We start from the raw sequence: 16,227 nt of genomic DNA, 5'->3' as shown, positions 1-16,227 counted from the left end.
CTGATATAAGTATGGCTACTCCAGCTTTCTTTTGACTTCCAGTGGCATGATAAATAATTCTCCATCCCCTCACTCTCAATCTGAAGGTGTCCTCAGGTCTAAAATGAGTCTCTTGTAGACAGCAAATAGATGGGTCTTGTTTTTTTATCCATTCTGATACCCTATGACTTTTGGTTGGCGCATTTAGTCCATTTACATTCAGTGTTATTATAGAAAGATATGGGTTTAGAGTTATTGTGATGTCTGTAGGTTTCATGCTTGTAGTGATGTCTCTGGTACTTTGTCTCACAGGGTCCCCCTTAGGATCTCTTGTAGGGCTGGTTTAGTGGTGACAAATTCCTTCAGGTTTTGTTTGTTTGGGAAGACCTTTATCTCTCCTTCTATTCTAAATGACAGACTTGCTGGATAAAGGAATCTCGGCTGCATATTTTTTCTGTTCATCACATTGAAGATCTCCTGCCATTCCTTTCTGGCCTGCCAAGTTTCAGTAGAGAGATCGGTCACGAGTCTTATAGGTCTCCCTTTATATGTTAGAGCATGTTTATCTCTAGCTGCTTTCAGAATTTTCTCTTTATCCTTGTATTTTGCCAGTTTCACTATGATATGTTGTGCAGAAGATCGATTCAAGTTACGTCTGAAGGGACTTCTCTGTGCCTCTTGGATTTCAATGCCTTTTCCTTCCCCAGATCCGGGAAGTTCCCAGCTATGATTTCTTCAAGTACACCTTCAGCACCTTTCCCTCTCTCTTCCTCCTCTGGAATACCAATTATGGGTAGATTATTTCTCTTTAGTGCATCACTTAGTTCTCTAAATTTCCCCTCATACTCCTGGATTTTTTTTATCTCTTTTTGTCAGCTTCTTCTTTTTCCATAATTTTGTCTTCTAGTTCACCTATTCTCTCCTCTGCCTCTTCAATCCGAGCTGTAGTTGTCTCCATTTTATTTTGCAGCTCGTTGACAGCATTTTTTAGCTCCTCCTGGCTGTTCCTTAGTCCCTTGATCTCTGTAGCAAGAGATTCTCTGCTGTCCTTTATACTGTTTTCAAGCCCAGCGATTAATTTTATGACTATTATTCCAAATTCACTTTCTGTTATATTGTTTAAATCATTTTTGATCAGTTCATTAGCTGTTGTTATTTCCTGGACGTTTTTCTGAGGGGAATTCTTCCGTTTCGTCATTTTGGACAGTCCCTGGAGTGGTGCAGGACTGCGGAACACTTCCCCTTGCTGTCTTGAATAACTTGCGTTGGTGGGCAGGGCCGCAGTCAGACCTGATGTCTGCCCCCAGCCCACTGCTGGGGCCACAGTCAGACTGGTGTGTGTCTTCTCTTCTCCTCTCCTAGGGGCGGGATTCACTGTGGGGCGGCGTGGCCTGTCTGGGCTACTTGCACACTGCCAGGCTTGTGGTGCTGGGGATCTGGCGTATTAGCTGGGGTGGATCGGCAGGGTGCACAGGGGCGGGAGGGGCAGGCTCAGCTCGCTTTTCCTTCGGAGATCTGCTTTGGGAGGGGCCCTGCGGCATCGGGAGGGAATCAGATCCGCTGGAGGGATGGATCCGCAGAAGACAGCTTTGGGTGTTTTCGAGGTGCACGCAAGTTCCCTGGCAGGAACTGGTTCCCTTTGGGATTTTGGCTGGGGGATGCGCGAGGGAGATGGCGCTGGCGAGTGCCTCTGTTCCCCGCCAAGCTGAGCTCTGTTGACCGGGTCTCAACAACTCTCCCTCCCGTTGTCCTCCAGCCCTCCTGTTTTCCGAGCAGAGCTGTTAATTTATAACCTTCCAGATGTTAAGTCCCGCTTGCTGTCGGAACACACTCCACCGGCCCCTCCGCTTTTGCGAGCCAGACTCGGGGGCTCTGCTTGGCTGGCGGGCCGCCCCTCCGCCCCGGCTCCCTCCCGCCAGTCCATGCAGCGCGCACCGCCTCACCGCCCTACCTACCCTCTTCCGTGGGCCTCTCGTCTGAGCTTGGCTCCGGAGACTCTGTTCTGCTAGTCTTCTGGTGGTTTTCTGGGTTAGTTAGGCAGGTGTAGGTGGAATCTAAGTGATCAGCAGGACGCGAGGTGAGCCCAGAGTCCTCCCACGCTGCCATCTTCCCAGGATCTCCTTGAGGGGCTTTTTCAAATCACACATATTCCCCCAGAATTTCTCACATGGCCCTTAAGAATCACTGTATAGTGAAACACTGAAGTGTTGTCACATCCCTCAGCTGTGTTAGGGTGAAGAAATGAGAATTACTGCCTTCATTGGCATCTTTCAGACATTCCCTGAAAGAATCCTTGGTCTCTTACTAATACCAGTTAGCAGACTTCCCTTACATTCCCTATTCTCCCCCTTGCCCACATTTGGCCTTGTCAAGAACTGTGCTCATGTCTCAAGCTTGGTTTTGTCCCTAGTTCAAACCTAGATGAGGCATAAGGGTCTGGGTGAGCCAGTTATGTATAATAGGCACTTGGTATACTTTTTTGTTGTGTGAATACTGTGTGCAAGGTGGTGTTCTACCAGTTTCACACCACTAAAATATATGACATTCTCATCTTTTATGGTATAATTGAAGAGACAGACCAGTAATGTGTGAGAAGTCACAAAATATGACAAGGAAGGTTGAATCAAGTGTGTAATCAGCAAAATTAACAGGGTATAAGATTTGGGAAGAAGTACACCAAATAGGTGGAACTCAAGCAAGGTTTTCTAGAGAGGGGTGGGACTCAGAAAATTGTAGATGAGGGTGACCATTCTAGAAGCGGGCAGTCACATGCAAGAAAATATAAGGGGGAAAGAGCTGGTTATATGTGTGTAAGAAGAGCAGCGTTACTGAAAAAGAACACTGTATGAGGGAATTGGATGAGGTAATAAAAGTTGAGAGATGTGAGAAGACCTTTATTGCTTGCATTAGGCCTTTATCTTTTAATGACTGGGGATTAATCAAAGACATTTGATTAAGAGAATATTGCATAAAGGAGGGTTTGGGGAAACTTAACTCTGCAGGATATGTTGAAGGAAGAAACTAAAGAGACTATTGTAATCCTCAATACCTGAAATTATAAGGGGCTTGGATTCAGAAATGAGTGATGGATATGAGAGACTTTATAAAGCAAGTGATTGGGTCTGGTGACTGATTATCTATGAAAGGAGGAGATAAAATTTTTAAAGTAAGAATCTGAGCATAAAAGAAAAATCAAAAAAGAAGGCTAACCCTAGACTAAAGAATGCTAGAATAAAATTAGTTTTTCCAGATTTTAGACACATTAATTTTAGGTGTGCTGATACATACCATACACACAGTATACATAGATGGCCATTAGGCAGCAGTGTAAATGGGCACTTCATAGAAATCAATAATCCTCTGGTTTTAGATATGAAAATCTTGCTCATAGAAGAAAGATTTGTAGTCGTGACAGCAGAAAAAATTTCCAGGGCAGAAAGTGTAGATTGATAATATCAGAGTGCTAGCAGAGAACTTGCAGGGATGAGTTCATTTATTGATGAGAAAGAACAGAAATCAGTAGAAGACAGAGAATAAAGAAGGTTAAAGAACCAGCCTGGGGCAAAGCCATGAAGGCCACAGAAGAGACAATGTCAAGAAACTAGGGTGTGATCTACAGTTTAGACTGTTACAGAGACCATGGTGAATGACAAATGGTAGGTGAGTTGTAGAAACAATGAAAAGAATCTAGAACTGTCAGTTGATGATATAAAGTGTGACTACAAGAATTTGAGATTACAGGGACAGCTAGCTGGCTCAGTCGATAAAGTGTGCTACTCTTGATCTCAGGGTCCGAGTTCAAGCCCCAAGTTGGGCATGGAGCCTACTTAAAATGAAATAAAAGGACTTTGAGGTTATAATCATTACCTTACAATCTTACTCCATAATTTTCACACTTGAAAAAGCCCTTCTATCGTATATTTATCACCAAGAACTCAAAGGTTAGTCCAGAGTTAAAATATTTGTGTCTAACAATTCTGCAGTCTTTTTAGATGTTGGGAGGACTTGGAAAGAAAATAATTATTTAACTTGTGTGGGATAACACAGTTTTTATTCTGTCATTGAGAGAATAATCAGACCACTATATACGTGACCTGAAAAAACCTTTTCCTGAAAGAGGAATGCACAAATTCTACTAAAATTTTAAGACTTAAAAAAAATGTTAAAAAAGAACATTGATATTTTTGAAAGTTGTCTTACCATCATATCCTTTTTATTTCAAAACAATGTAAAATACAAAGCAAGATATGTATTGTCAAGATCAGTTACATTAAGCTTATATCTATAATTAAGATTAATATGCAATAATGTCATTATTCTTAGTTTCTCTGTAGTAGTTAATGTTACTGATCATTCTGTTTGGAACTCTCACCTTACAGCTTCTGTATCACCCGATCCTGCTCCCCTACTCCTAACTCTTCCTCTTCTGTTTTCTTCATTAGTTTTTTGTATGATGCCCTAAATATGACTATTTCCCAAGGGCCAGCTCTAGGTCCTTTTGTGTCTCATGTATTTTCTTCCTGGAGTTTAACCAGTGAGTTTCATACTGTGTGCAGAGCACTAAGATTTCTCAGAATTGTCTCAGGAGCTACAAAGGAAGCTTATTAAGGATGGCTTTATCCACCTTTAAAGTAGATAGCCCTATACCTATATTTTTAACATACTGGGGTTTCATGTTATATTGCATTTGGAAAAAGGAAGCCATTTCTGCTGCTTAAAAATACATATATACAGGGAGAGAGAAAGATGTAAAACCACTGACTTACATTTTTCTTTTATGAATTATAATTAAATCAATACTCATCTTTCATTTTAGAGCCAGTCTTGGGTTTTCTTTTGCTCATTGGATATCTCAACATGAGTAGATTGCTATCCCTATCTCTTTAGATTCCACATGTCACATAAAATATATTTTCTCATGGCAAACTAGTTCTTCTGACAGAAACTTGTATTTCCATTCATTTCTTTACTACTCTCGAAAATATGCAAGTTCAAAAGAAAAGAATTAGTCTGGCTTTTTTCTTCATTGGTCAAAGTCCCCGTACTCTATGACCTGTTGATTTTTCCTTAGTCCCTGGCTCACATACTTATCTCTTTTTTTCAAATACAATGACTTCCATAAAGACTGAGATATATAATCCCTTTTGTTTTGGACTGGTGTCAGAACCTTTAAAGAGATATTTTTGTCTCTGGGTGCTTAGCACTGAAGTATATTTTGAAATCTTGAGCCATACTCCAGTTTCCTAAAATAATGTGTTCATCATTATCCTTATTCACTCCTGAAACATTTCTTCCTTTCCTCCGCTATTTTAGCTGTGTTAGATGGGGATCATACTGAGCCCCAAACCTGATAATGCAGCATTTTATTTAGTGCTTTGTATGTGCTAAAATACTGTACTAAATACTTTGTAAGTATTATTTAATTTTATAAATGATTCTGTGAACTGGGTATTATTAGTTCTCTACTTTGTAGATAAGGAACAGAGATTAAGCTAAATCACACAGCAGATAAATGACAAAGTCCAGATTAACACTCTTAGCTGTCTGATGCCACAGGCCAAGTATGGAAGTTATGTCTTCCTCCCTCTACTTTATTTAAATAGGAAAAAAGACATGAGGGCCTTTGGGCAGGGACCACCAAAAGCAACAGTCAAGGGCAGTGGCACTGGTTTTGCCAGCTCTTCTTAAAAGAAATTTAAAACTCACATTCCTATTTGTCCATAAATCAGTGTATCATAAAATAGCAGTCCCACCTATTTCTTTGTGACTACCTCTGGGCTTCAAGCTCTCCCACGGTGTGATATTTTTTCTTCTTCAAGATTGTCCTGATGTTGGTCATAAATTGATTTCACTGATCAAAAACATTTTAGAAGTTCTGAAATGATCCTAGTCTCTGTTCCTTGCTCCCTATTGGCTCCTTTTCTTGTTTCTAAAGTCTAACAACAGTCTTATCTCCTGCTATTAAAACCAAACTTGCCTAGCTGTGCTACTTTACTAACTGTGTCTGAACATACTTTGTGATGATGATGGTGATGATGATGGTGATGATGATGATGATGATAGAGATAACTTATTAATTCATTCATTAGATTGTAGGCTCCTGCTTTTTGGTGCTCAGTCTTTTTGTACCCTAGACCTTGGTATAGTACCTAAAAGATAAGAAGAAAGGATAGCTTAATGGCCCAGAGTATTAGCTTTAGAATCATGCTGCTTAGGTGCAAATTTTGAGTCTGCAATTTATATGACCTTGGACAAGATATTTAAGTTCTTTGTGCATTATTTTCTTTATCTTTATAGATAAGATGGGTATAGTAAAGGACTCACATCATATAGTTTAAAGATTAGCTGATAAAAGATAGTAAACCACTTAGAAAAATTCCTGGCAAATAGTAAGTACTAAATAAATATTTGTTGGTATTATCAGCCCTTAATGAATATTTGTTGACTGCATATTGTGGGTCTAATCTATACCAAGCATTTTGCTATGGTTTTTATGTAAATATCATTTAATTCTTAATATAGCATGTTGTAGATACTATTATTGTCTACATTTTACATGAGAGAAAATTGAAACTTAGAGAGGTTATTAAATAACTTACCTAGATCACAGAGCTTATAAGTGGTATGCATTCAGGATTTGAACATGGTCTGTTTAACTTCAAAACCCATCTTCCACCATACCACTCAGCTTTCACAAAGGTGTTTTCCAATCTCTTTTGCCTAAGCAAATGATAGAGCACTCCTTGAACTCATTGAAACAACTGTATAACCGTCTGAGTGTATTTGCCCTGCTTCCTATATTGGGAATGCATTCAAGGACAGAAACATTGAGACCTAATACTGCTATGTGCATAGTTGACAATTATTGAACGCATAAATGAATGAATTGCTGTCATTGTTTCCTACAAGATTCACTGTAAAGGACTACGAGTGGTATCCTCAACGAATAAAAAAAGGAAATTAATCCTGGATAATGATTATATTTCCTTGTTTATGAAATATTAATTGCCTGTAGTCCTACAGAGCATATAAAAATTAAGGATCTATTTTCTTCAGGATTAAAAAAATAACATGATGAACATATATTCTCTTATGAATTTGAGAAGTTTTCCTCATTCATTTAACCTGGAACTTCAGAATACTGTCATGGTGTTGAGACAGTCTTTGTGTATATTTGCTTCCTTCTGTCTCCTCACACGTACTATATATCACTCACCCGATTTAGGGATCTAACAGTAAAGTAGATAGATAGATCAGGTCCTTGCTCTCATAGATCTTGTATTTTAGTGGAAGAGACAGGCATAAACAAGTAAATAAAGTAATTAGAGATAGTGATAGCATCTGGCATTTAGTAGTTTCCCATGATGAAGGAGTTGTTGGTGATTGGGAAGTGAGCATCTGTGCTAGGTGTACAGGAAGATCCATGGTAAGGGATTGCCTTGCAAAGGGTGCATGTACACATCTTTCAGAAAGAGCATGCACATGTTTCTTATGTTTAGTTAGTCCCTGTTTTAACTGTCTCATGCTTGGATGCAACATATGGCTTTTACTTTGTTGTTTAGCCACCTAAGTTCAAAGAGACTGTCAACAATAATGCTCTTTCTATGGCAAAAATAATAGCATCAAGCCATTTTCACAGGTGCTATGTTTCTTTTTTCCTCCTTTCTACTTCCCACGATGAAATGGGGCCTAGAATCAAAGCAGCAATAGGTTTTCTCTATACCTGTAAAAGATTAGCTTTAGTCATCAGGGATGATGCAAGCAGGAGAAAAAAATGCAAGAAAACAGAGATGAAGCCAAAAAGGACAATTTCTGATTGTAATAGCTGGTTTCTGTTTCATATCACTGAGCAAGATGAGAAGGTTTCACGGGGTTTTATAGGAACAGCTTACACAGTACTAAAGGATGACCTCACCCTCAGTGCCCTTGCCAGGTGCTTAGACCCACTGTGAAAACACAAAGTTGATTTTCAATGTGAAACAAGCCAGAAGTATGGAATGACATTTTCAGGTGACAGTTGTGGTTCTACTGCCTATAATTAGTACCTCTTAACCCTCAAACTTGCCCGTGCCGTTTTCAGGCTGTTGAAGCTCAAATCCGAAGTTTTGGACAGACACCTTCTCAACTACTCATAGAGCCCCATCCTCCCAGAGGTTCTGCTATGCAAGTGGTAAGTGCTGCTTACACTCTTTTCATTTCTTGCCTCTGAGACCATGCTTGACATTCATAACAGTGTTTTGTTGTACTTGAGATTCCCTACCACATCTGAGCCTGTTCTTTTTATGTGATGTCAACCTACTAACAACCAGCAAATATTAGTACATGCTGTTCTGGAGTCTTTGGGAATGTAAACATTGCTCCAGTGCTCTCCTATCTCATCAGCTCATGTTTTGCATTGAAAAATTAAAAGACTTACCATTGTCACATATCCTCACTGCAGGATAATGGCTCCAGACATAGGATTGATGAGTTTTCTGATTTGATCCTATGAGTTTCTAGATTAGTTTTGCTAATGTGTTTGTTCTTTACATCCCAATATGTTTTTCAGTTTGGGAATTTTATAACTAATCCTAGTACATAGGATATTGTTACTAAGGATAATGGATCACAGAGAGAAGAAAAGATGGTTTGATATACATACCACCCAAAGCTTAATGCAGTGATTTATATTTCTCGTGATTCTGAGGGTTAGGCAGGCACTTCTGCTTTTCTCACCTTGGCTCCCTCATGCACTGCTGCAGTGTGGGCTGAGGTGTCCAGACCTCTGTTTCCATGTGGTCTTTCATCATCAAGGAAGTTAGCCCAAGCCACTTCCACAGTAGGAACAGTGTTCCAAGAGAACACTTCTGCAAGACTTCTTGAAGCTTGCTCTCACACATCATTTACACCACACTTTATTGGTCCAGCCCAGAATCAGGAGCTGGAGATGGTAGAATTTTGACCAATACTCGGAAGGAGACAGTCGCAGCAAAGACAGCAAGAGATAGAGATGTGGCCCTTTCACTTCTGGCTGTTTGTTTTTTTTTTTTTCTTTCTCTTTCCATCTCACCATCTTCCTTGTGTATTTTTCCTTTTCGCCCTCTTTGTCATCTTTCTCCTTCCAAACCTTTCTCCCCTTCTTTCTCTAGGTGTGAATTGGCCATCACAATAAACTATAAGCATTTTAAAAATTACTTGCATCATGGGGTGCCTGGGTGGCTCAGTCGGTTAGGCATCCGACTTTTGGTTTCAGCTCAGGTCATGATCTCGCAGTTCATGAGTTTGAGCCCTGCATCAGGCTCTGTGCCTGTAGTATAGAGTGTGCTTGGGATTCTCTCTCCTCTTCCTCTCTGCCCCTACCCCACTTGATCTCTCTTTCAAATTAAATAAACTTTAAAAAAATTAAAAAGAAATTATTTGCATCATGTTTTCCCCTAAGTGTTTTTAAATAGGTGAAATCAGATTCAAGGGAACTTAAGGGGTAACCAGTAAGCAGAAGATTATACAAAGAGCAAACATTTAGCAAGAACAGTGGAAGATAATGCCATAAAAATAGTAGGAATGATTTATGTTTGTGGTTTAGAATTAGTTTTAGTAATAGCTTGTCAGTGAGACTCAGGATATCATGATACTGGCTAATGGAAACACCTCCACTGCTCCAATGACTTTCTACCTGGGTCTCTGCACAGATTTGGTCACCGGGGCAAGGAAGGAGCTCCTACTTCCAAGCCTCTCTCACATGGCAAAAGGGTTCATTGCGGCAGACCAGCTTTCTAGGGTAGGAAGGCACATGCTCATATAGGATCGGGTACAGTCTTTGCTGTTATCTGTGTCCTCTGAATTGAATCCCTGAACTCCTTTCCAGACTTGTACCAATTGTGCTTTTCATCTTACACATTGTGGGTGGGAAACAAAGGTGTGTTGGAAAGAAACCAGAGTTGTCAACAAGTGCATACTTAATCTGGGAAATCTGAATGAAATTGGCGAGCAGTTTCCTACTTCTGCCTCAAACTTGACTCCCAGAGGCTCCCGGGATTGATTAGATGAAGGATTGTTTCTCTGATCCCTGTTTTACTAACTGTCCTCATCTATAGCTGTTGCCATCACTGCAGACTAGCCCAGTATGCTGGAATGTGCTTTCTCTTATTCCTAGTCCTCCTTGTTCCATACTTAACCAACCAAGGATATGATGGAACTCCCAAGAGTTTCCTTCTCCTTGCCTGCACTGGGAGCACTAGTCAATATGGAGTATGTAGAACAGACTGGAGGGACAGCTTGTTGTAAGAATGTAGTGCACAGTTCGGGATATGATGTCTGCGGCTTTCTGTGGAAAGTAGCTTGTCCTTGCCATGTGGCTAAAAGTTGGCCCACTAGAGTCACTATGTAAACAAGACCTTCTCCCAACACATTAGAGATTTTTCTGTTTTTTTTTAGGGCATAAACATTGGAATTATTCAATTTCAGTTTAATTGTATTTACAATATGAACTGTTAAGCTCAAAAATAACTGTCAACTTCCTTTCAGTGAGACTTTATGATGTATGTTATACCCTGACTTTCTCAGAGTTTATAAATTAGCTTTAGTAAATATTATTTTTTTTAAAAAACTACATAACTGAAAAATAAGGCTTGGTACTCCAAAATGATGTTCATTTCCTTTTCCCAGACTTCTTTAAAACTAGCTTGTAGGGTATTGTATTTGTTGTTGCTCATTGTTTCTCATTTTTACCCAATTTCACAGAGTTCCTTAAAAACTATATAAAAGGTTCTTTGTATGACAAAAAATACTAATTGATATAGAGGTTTTAAAAATTAGAGGCCCAAATGTTTATTGTTTTTACTGCCATTCAGATGAATCCCCCCACCATCAACTGTCAGTGCACCCCATCACATACACACATGCACGCGCGCACACACACACACACGAATAAAGCAGAAATTAAAGCCACCTCGTGCTGCGTTAAGTGCATGAGCCATAATATACACCAGGTGTAGTAATTAGCAGGCACACGAAGGCTGCCTATTTGTCTGGTTTTGCTGCTGTTGCTGTATCCCCCTGTGTTTTCACACCATCAGATAGTTGGATTTAATTGAGGCCACATCAGATGAGGCATTACTGACACCTTTAATTGAATGAGCATCCAGGGAGGATTAACTCATAATATTGATTGGCTTTTAGCCACTTGCTCAGAAGGGTGTCTGGGTAGCTTATTAGTTGCCTTTATTTACACCTTTATGCAAAGAGTGCAAATAGGAATTCTTAGTGCAATATGTTTTTCTAAGTACTCTTAATAACTTTTTTAAAAGGACTGATAATAAAAATGCAAATGTATTTAATTTTTTATTAGCAGTTCTGAATAAATATGTGTTAAATATATGTGCCTACACATTTACATATACCTGGTGTTTTGAAATATGGCAGTAGGAAAGCAGCCAGAAGCACTTCATCAAAGTGTTTCAATTGTGAATGATACTAATCAGCTATTAGAAAATAGACATGGTAGAAGAGGGTTGCTGAAAATGTACAGTGCAATTACTGTGTGATAGCATACCACCACAACATATAAATAAAGCCAGTAAATCAGAGTGCTGTTATATATGTCTTGGATTATGACATATGAGTTGTAGGAATGTTCTAAATCCTTAGTAGTTTTCAAGATTTATTTTGTTGCTAGTTATTAGAACAGACAGTGATTTTTGTTTAACATTTTCAATTACTTGCTGCTTTGGAAAGGAGAAATCAGAAGTCTTGAGCTTTAGGTTTGTTTTGTTTTTTGTTTTGTTTTGTTTTTTTACCAAGGGAGAGGAGGGGCATCTAGTTATTTCTCTTTATCCTTAGTGATAGAAAACAGTAGCATTTCCATTATAATAGGGCAGTGTTTATAACTTGGTACACTATATAAATATATTGTTTTTACAAGTGCATTTAATTATGCATTGCTTTGAAACACCTTTATAATTAAGTTTGTATATTACATTCATAAGTTATTTCTCTACTGTAATAATACATATATGTGTATAATTGTTTATAAATATATGTTTTAATTATCTCTTTATTTAGTTGTCAAAAATCTTCATGCTACCTCAACACAACTTTGACGATCTTTGGAAATTACCTTGCCTTGCTTTTGTACCTGTTACCTATCCTCATTCTGTTGGTTTTTTTTTTTTTTTTTTGTACTTGACACACTATAGCAATTGGAATAATCCCCAATACTTTGCCTATTTAGAATCTAAATAAAACCATTTCTTTAGTTCTTCATGGGAGTGGGGTAGGGAAGGGAGCTAATAAAATTTATGGATTTTTAAAAGGTTTCTGTTAAGGTATTCTACTTCAGTCACTAAAACATTCAACTAATGACATACATGAAAAACAAGCCAATCCTAACTGCTGTTTCTATAAACCTTTCTGCTCACCATGCTCTCAGCTGCAACCTGTGTTAACATGGTCTTTCCTCTTCTTTTCCTGCACCCTCTCTCTTTCTTGTCTTTCTTTGTCTTTTCCTTCTTGTATATTTGGGTCTTGTCATGCCCACTCAACAGTATCTCCTCCTGCAGAGTCCATTGATGTTCACAGACCAAGCCCAGCAGGATGTTATCATGGTCCTAAAGTTTCCCTCCAACTCCCCTGTCACTCATGTGGCAGCTAACACCCAGCCTGGTCTGGCGACTCCTGCTGTGATCACAGTCACTGCTAACAGGCTATTTGCGGTGAACAAGTGGCACAACCTTCCTGGTAAGTAAAGAAGTATCATTATAATGCATAGTAACTGCTGCACACTGTATAAAGATATTGTAATATACACGTAAATATCTCAACATTTGAGCTTTTCAATTTCCCAGCATTAGTCTGACTCAAAATATTTACTAGTTTGAAAGGCTTAAAGAAGTCCCCTCTGCGGTATATAATACAAATGTTAAAGCGTCACCTATTCTTTGGCATGTGGTGGTTTGTCTTTATTCCTTGTAGGTAAATATTATTTCTAATATCTTAATATAATGATATTCTATATTGTGTCCATAAGCAGTTTATATTTATTTATCAGATGTTCTCCTTTTTTCCACTTATTGGTTTACTTGATAAACACTTTTGATTGCCTGTTTATGTGCCTTTTTGTGTATAACATCATATTATTTATCATGGATGACAGAAAAAAAGAACACTTAAGTTACACAGCCAAAGTACTACAAACCCATAAGTACATTCTGTTTTTCCATTATATGTTGAATAGTCGGGGTAACTAACAGCAAGATACTGAAATAACCCTTAGAAACATAAACCAGTGTTTGAGGAGACCTGAGAGTACATCTAATCCAGCCCCATGTTTTACCAATGAAGATACTGAGCCCCAGGGAGCTTGCCTTGTTCAGTATCACATATGGCCAGTCAGTGGCAGAGCCATGTTTGAACCCAAGTTTTCTGACTCAAATTTTATGATCACCCCTCTATGATTTATTACCTCTCATTAGAACAGGAATGTTGGGATCTGGATTTAGCACTGTTCTTTTTGGCAACTAGTTAGAAATTCTAATTTTAAGAAGGAAAATCTTCTAAAGTCCTGACGATTATAGGCTTTTTTTCCAAGCCATTGTTTTAGGTGGGAAAATGTAAAAGATAGATTTTAATAGTCTGTTAACTTGTCATTAAATCTGTAAAGTGTGCATAAAGTACTGCTCATTATAAAACCTGAACTGGTTGCAAAAATATAAATTCTTGAACAGGGCCTCATGCCAAATTAAATGCAAAAGCTTTTAGAATGGAACAGAATTGAATTGACATTCAAACAAAAACTTGGTGCACTGACTATGCTCAATAAGGTACTTATCATGAAGAATCTGTGGTTGGTATCAGAATTTATTAAATATGGCCATTGCCTGGCTATTAGAAAGGAAATGAATGCCAGTATTTGATTAGAGAATAGATTTCAGGAAAAGTAGAGAAGGTAAAAATCGAGGTATATATAATTGTCTCCATTATTAGGTCCTTTTATTCCTTTTTCTTCAAGTGAACTTGTCTTATAGTGATAAATGTGTATATAGATGACATACTTATATTTTGGGACTAAAGATTATAATTTAACAAATGTGATTTTTGTATTCTCTCAAAAGCATTTGTTAGAGGAAAAACATGCTGGTGGTGGGTTCTGTCGACCACACTAGAGGATTCCCTACGCTGGGTGCAGTTACTCTTAGCTTGGCAAAAGCACCAGTGCGTGTGGTGTCAGGGCCAGCACAAAGGATGCTTATCCTGAGTGGCTGTGTGTGGCAGCTCTGAGAACTTCTTCAGTCTAAACAGAGTGACAGCATATGTGAGGAGAAAAACCTTTTCAATTGCTGGAAAGCCCTGGCTGCTCTCTGCTGCTGACTTGAGCCTCGCAAAGAATGAGCTCGGCAGGAACTGGCTCAACCAAAGGGCTACTGGGTCTCCAACTGATAACTCAGGTTGTTAGGTACACTCCAAAAGCACTGATGATGAGCTCCTGGCACTCCCATTTTGAGCAGGCCCATTTCCTGGACTGGAAAGTTTGCTTGCCTTAGTAGCTGGCTGTCAGGTGTTCTTTTCCCTACTTCCACTTTTTCTATAGATATGTAAACTGATTTAGGGGCAGCATCTCTCTGCTGGAGTGCCACTTAGGGTACACCCAACTGTTCCCATCCCAAGCTCACCATTCTGTAAGATAAGAGCTTGGGGGACAGCATATGTTTTGCCAATTCTTTGCCTGTAATTCTCTCCAGTGAGCCTCCTTTGTGTCTGTATCTTGTGTCACTAATGGGTTTTGTCCCCACCCTCTGGCTTTACACTATGACACAGCAGCTCCTCACCAGATAAATATATATGGGAATACACAGGTAGTTATCCTTCTACAATATGTTCTCCAATTCTGAGCTTACACCTGTACCTAAAAATGTTAAGCATCCATTTTATTAAATCTATGTCTCATTCCAAGTATGTTTATATAAATCTGATTTTTCATTCTATCTTGTTCTACCTGTACCTTGCCTTGATATACCTTGATTTAAAACAAATGTCAGGCAGAAGAATGTCAGAAATCCTTAACAGTTTTTCTTCAATGAAAATCAAATTCATGTTATGCTATTTTTTTTAAATTTAGATTCTTGTTTTTTTCTGAGAATCTATGATTTCCATAGTTTGTTCACTAGAAAGCTAGCTCCTATCATTTCTTTCAGCAGTGTCTGTGTCCTCATTTAAAAAGAAAACAATCATCTTTATTTTTCTTTCTCATTCATAGGGCCTTACAGGAACTGGGCGGGGTGGGGGGGAGCGGGGAATGAAAGAATAGCTGCTAACATTTAAAGAGCATTTTCTAGGTTCTGGATACTGTTTTAATCTCTTTACACATATTAACTCACTGAATCCCCTCAATCCCTTGGGATGTAGGTTCCACATTTAGGTTGACCCATGAAATCACCGTCTTTACAAGTCAAAATGTCAGGTGTTATTAATTTCATATTGTTCAGTCTAACCCATTTTACAGATTAGGAAACTGAAACACAGAGGCTATATAAACTTGCCCAAGGTCACACAGGCAACTGTCTTTGAGGCCCGACCAAAGATAGTTAACCTCCTAAACCTCTTTCACTGATAGTGTGTCTTTTAATGTTTCTGAGATCCCAGATTCTCAGAGAAGTAGAGAAAAATGATCGAGGTATTAGTGTTGATCAGCACTGGTCTCGCTGGAAGTAAATGGCACTGTTGGGTAAATCAGAGGCTCTGGTGCATTTTCCCTGAACATTCCCTAGATGTGTCCTGTGATCTCTTTGCTGGCAGAGCCAGTAATCAGCAAAGACGATACCTTTAGTAAAAAAAAGACTGAGTTATACAGCTTCCTTTCTTCAGCTACCTTAATTTCTTATACATACTCACATATAATTATTTTTAATGCTAATATTATACTTACCCAGATATTTTATCAGTATTAATGATCTTCGAAACCGCCTTGAAAAGTTGGTATTTGCTAACAGGGGAAATGATGTTTTAATAAGTTTTAAAATAATCTGATGAACTCATTGGAATGTACCCCATTTTTCTTTTCAGCCCCTCAAGGACAGTCAGAAAGATTTCCTAAGTGATGGTGGTGTTAAGCAAAGTTCTAATACCAACTAAACAGTAGTTTAAATGCTGATGAGTCTATAAAAGGGAGATACTGACCCGAGTGAATTACTGAGTCATTTGGGGAAAATAATTTGGACAGGGGCCCAGGATTTAACTATCAGAATTATAAAGCTGAAAAGATCATCTCTTCCAAAC

The 16,227-nt window shown here is 38.7% G+C and overlaps 1 protein-coding gene across 1 annotated transcript in view; it reads left to right on the top strand.

Moving 5' to 3' along the window:
* LRBA (LPS responsive beige-like anchor protein) overlaps positions 1–16,227 on the top strand; it is a 792,976-nt gene that overhangs the window by 733,564 nt on the left and 43,185 nt on the right. Inside the window, exons 49-50 of the mRNA XM_047092315.1 lie at positions 8,060–8,149; positions 12,501–12,693. Of these exons, the coding sequence (XP_046948271.1) occupies positions 8,060–8,149; positions 12,501–12,693 (283 nt within the window). The remainder of the gene's footprint in view (positions 1–8,059; positions 8,150–12,500; positions 12,694–16,227) is intronic.

Source organism: Lynx rufus, unplaced genomic scaffold (genome assembly GCF_022079265.1).
Source record: "Lynx rufus isolate CCGP_SWC_20201006 ecotype Redwood Valley unplaced genomic scaffold, mLynRuf1.p SCAF_3, whole genome shotgun sequence".
NCBI lineage: Eukaryota > Metazoa > Chordata > Mammalia > Carnivora > Felidae > Lynx > Lynx rufus.
Note: the sequence above shows the minus strand (reverse complement) of the source record. Positions and strands in the feature narration are given on the sequence as shown.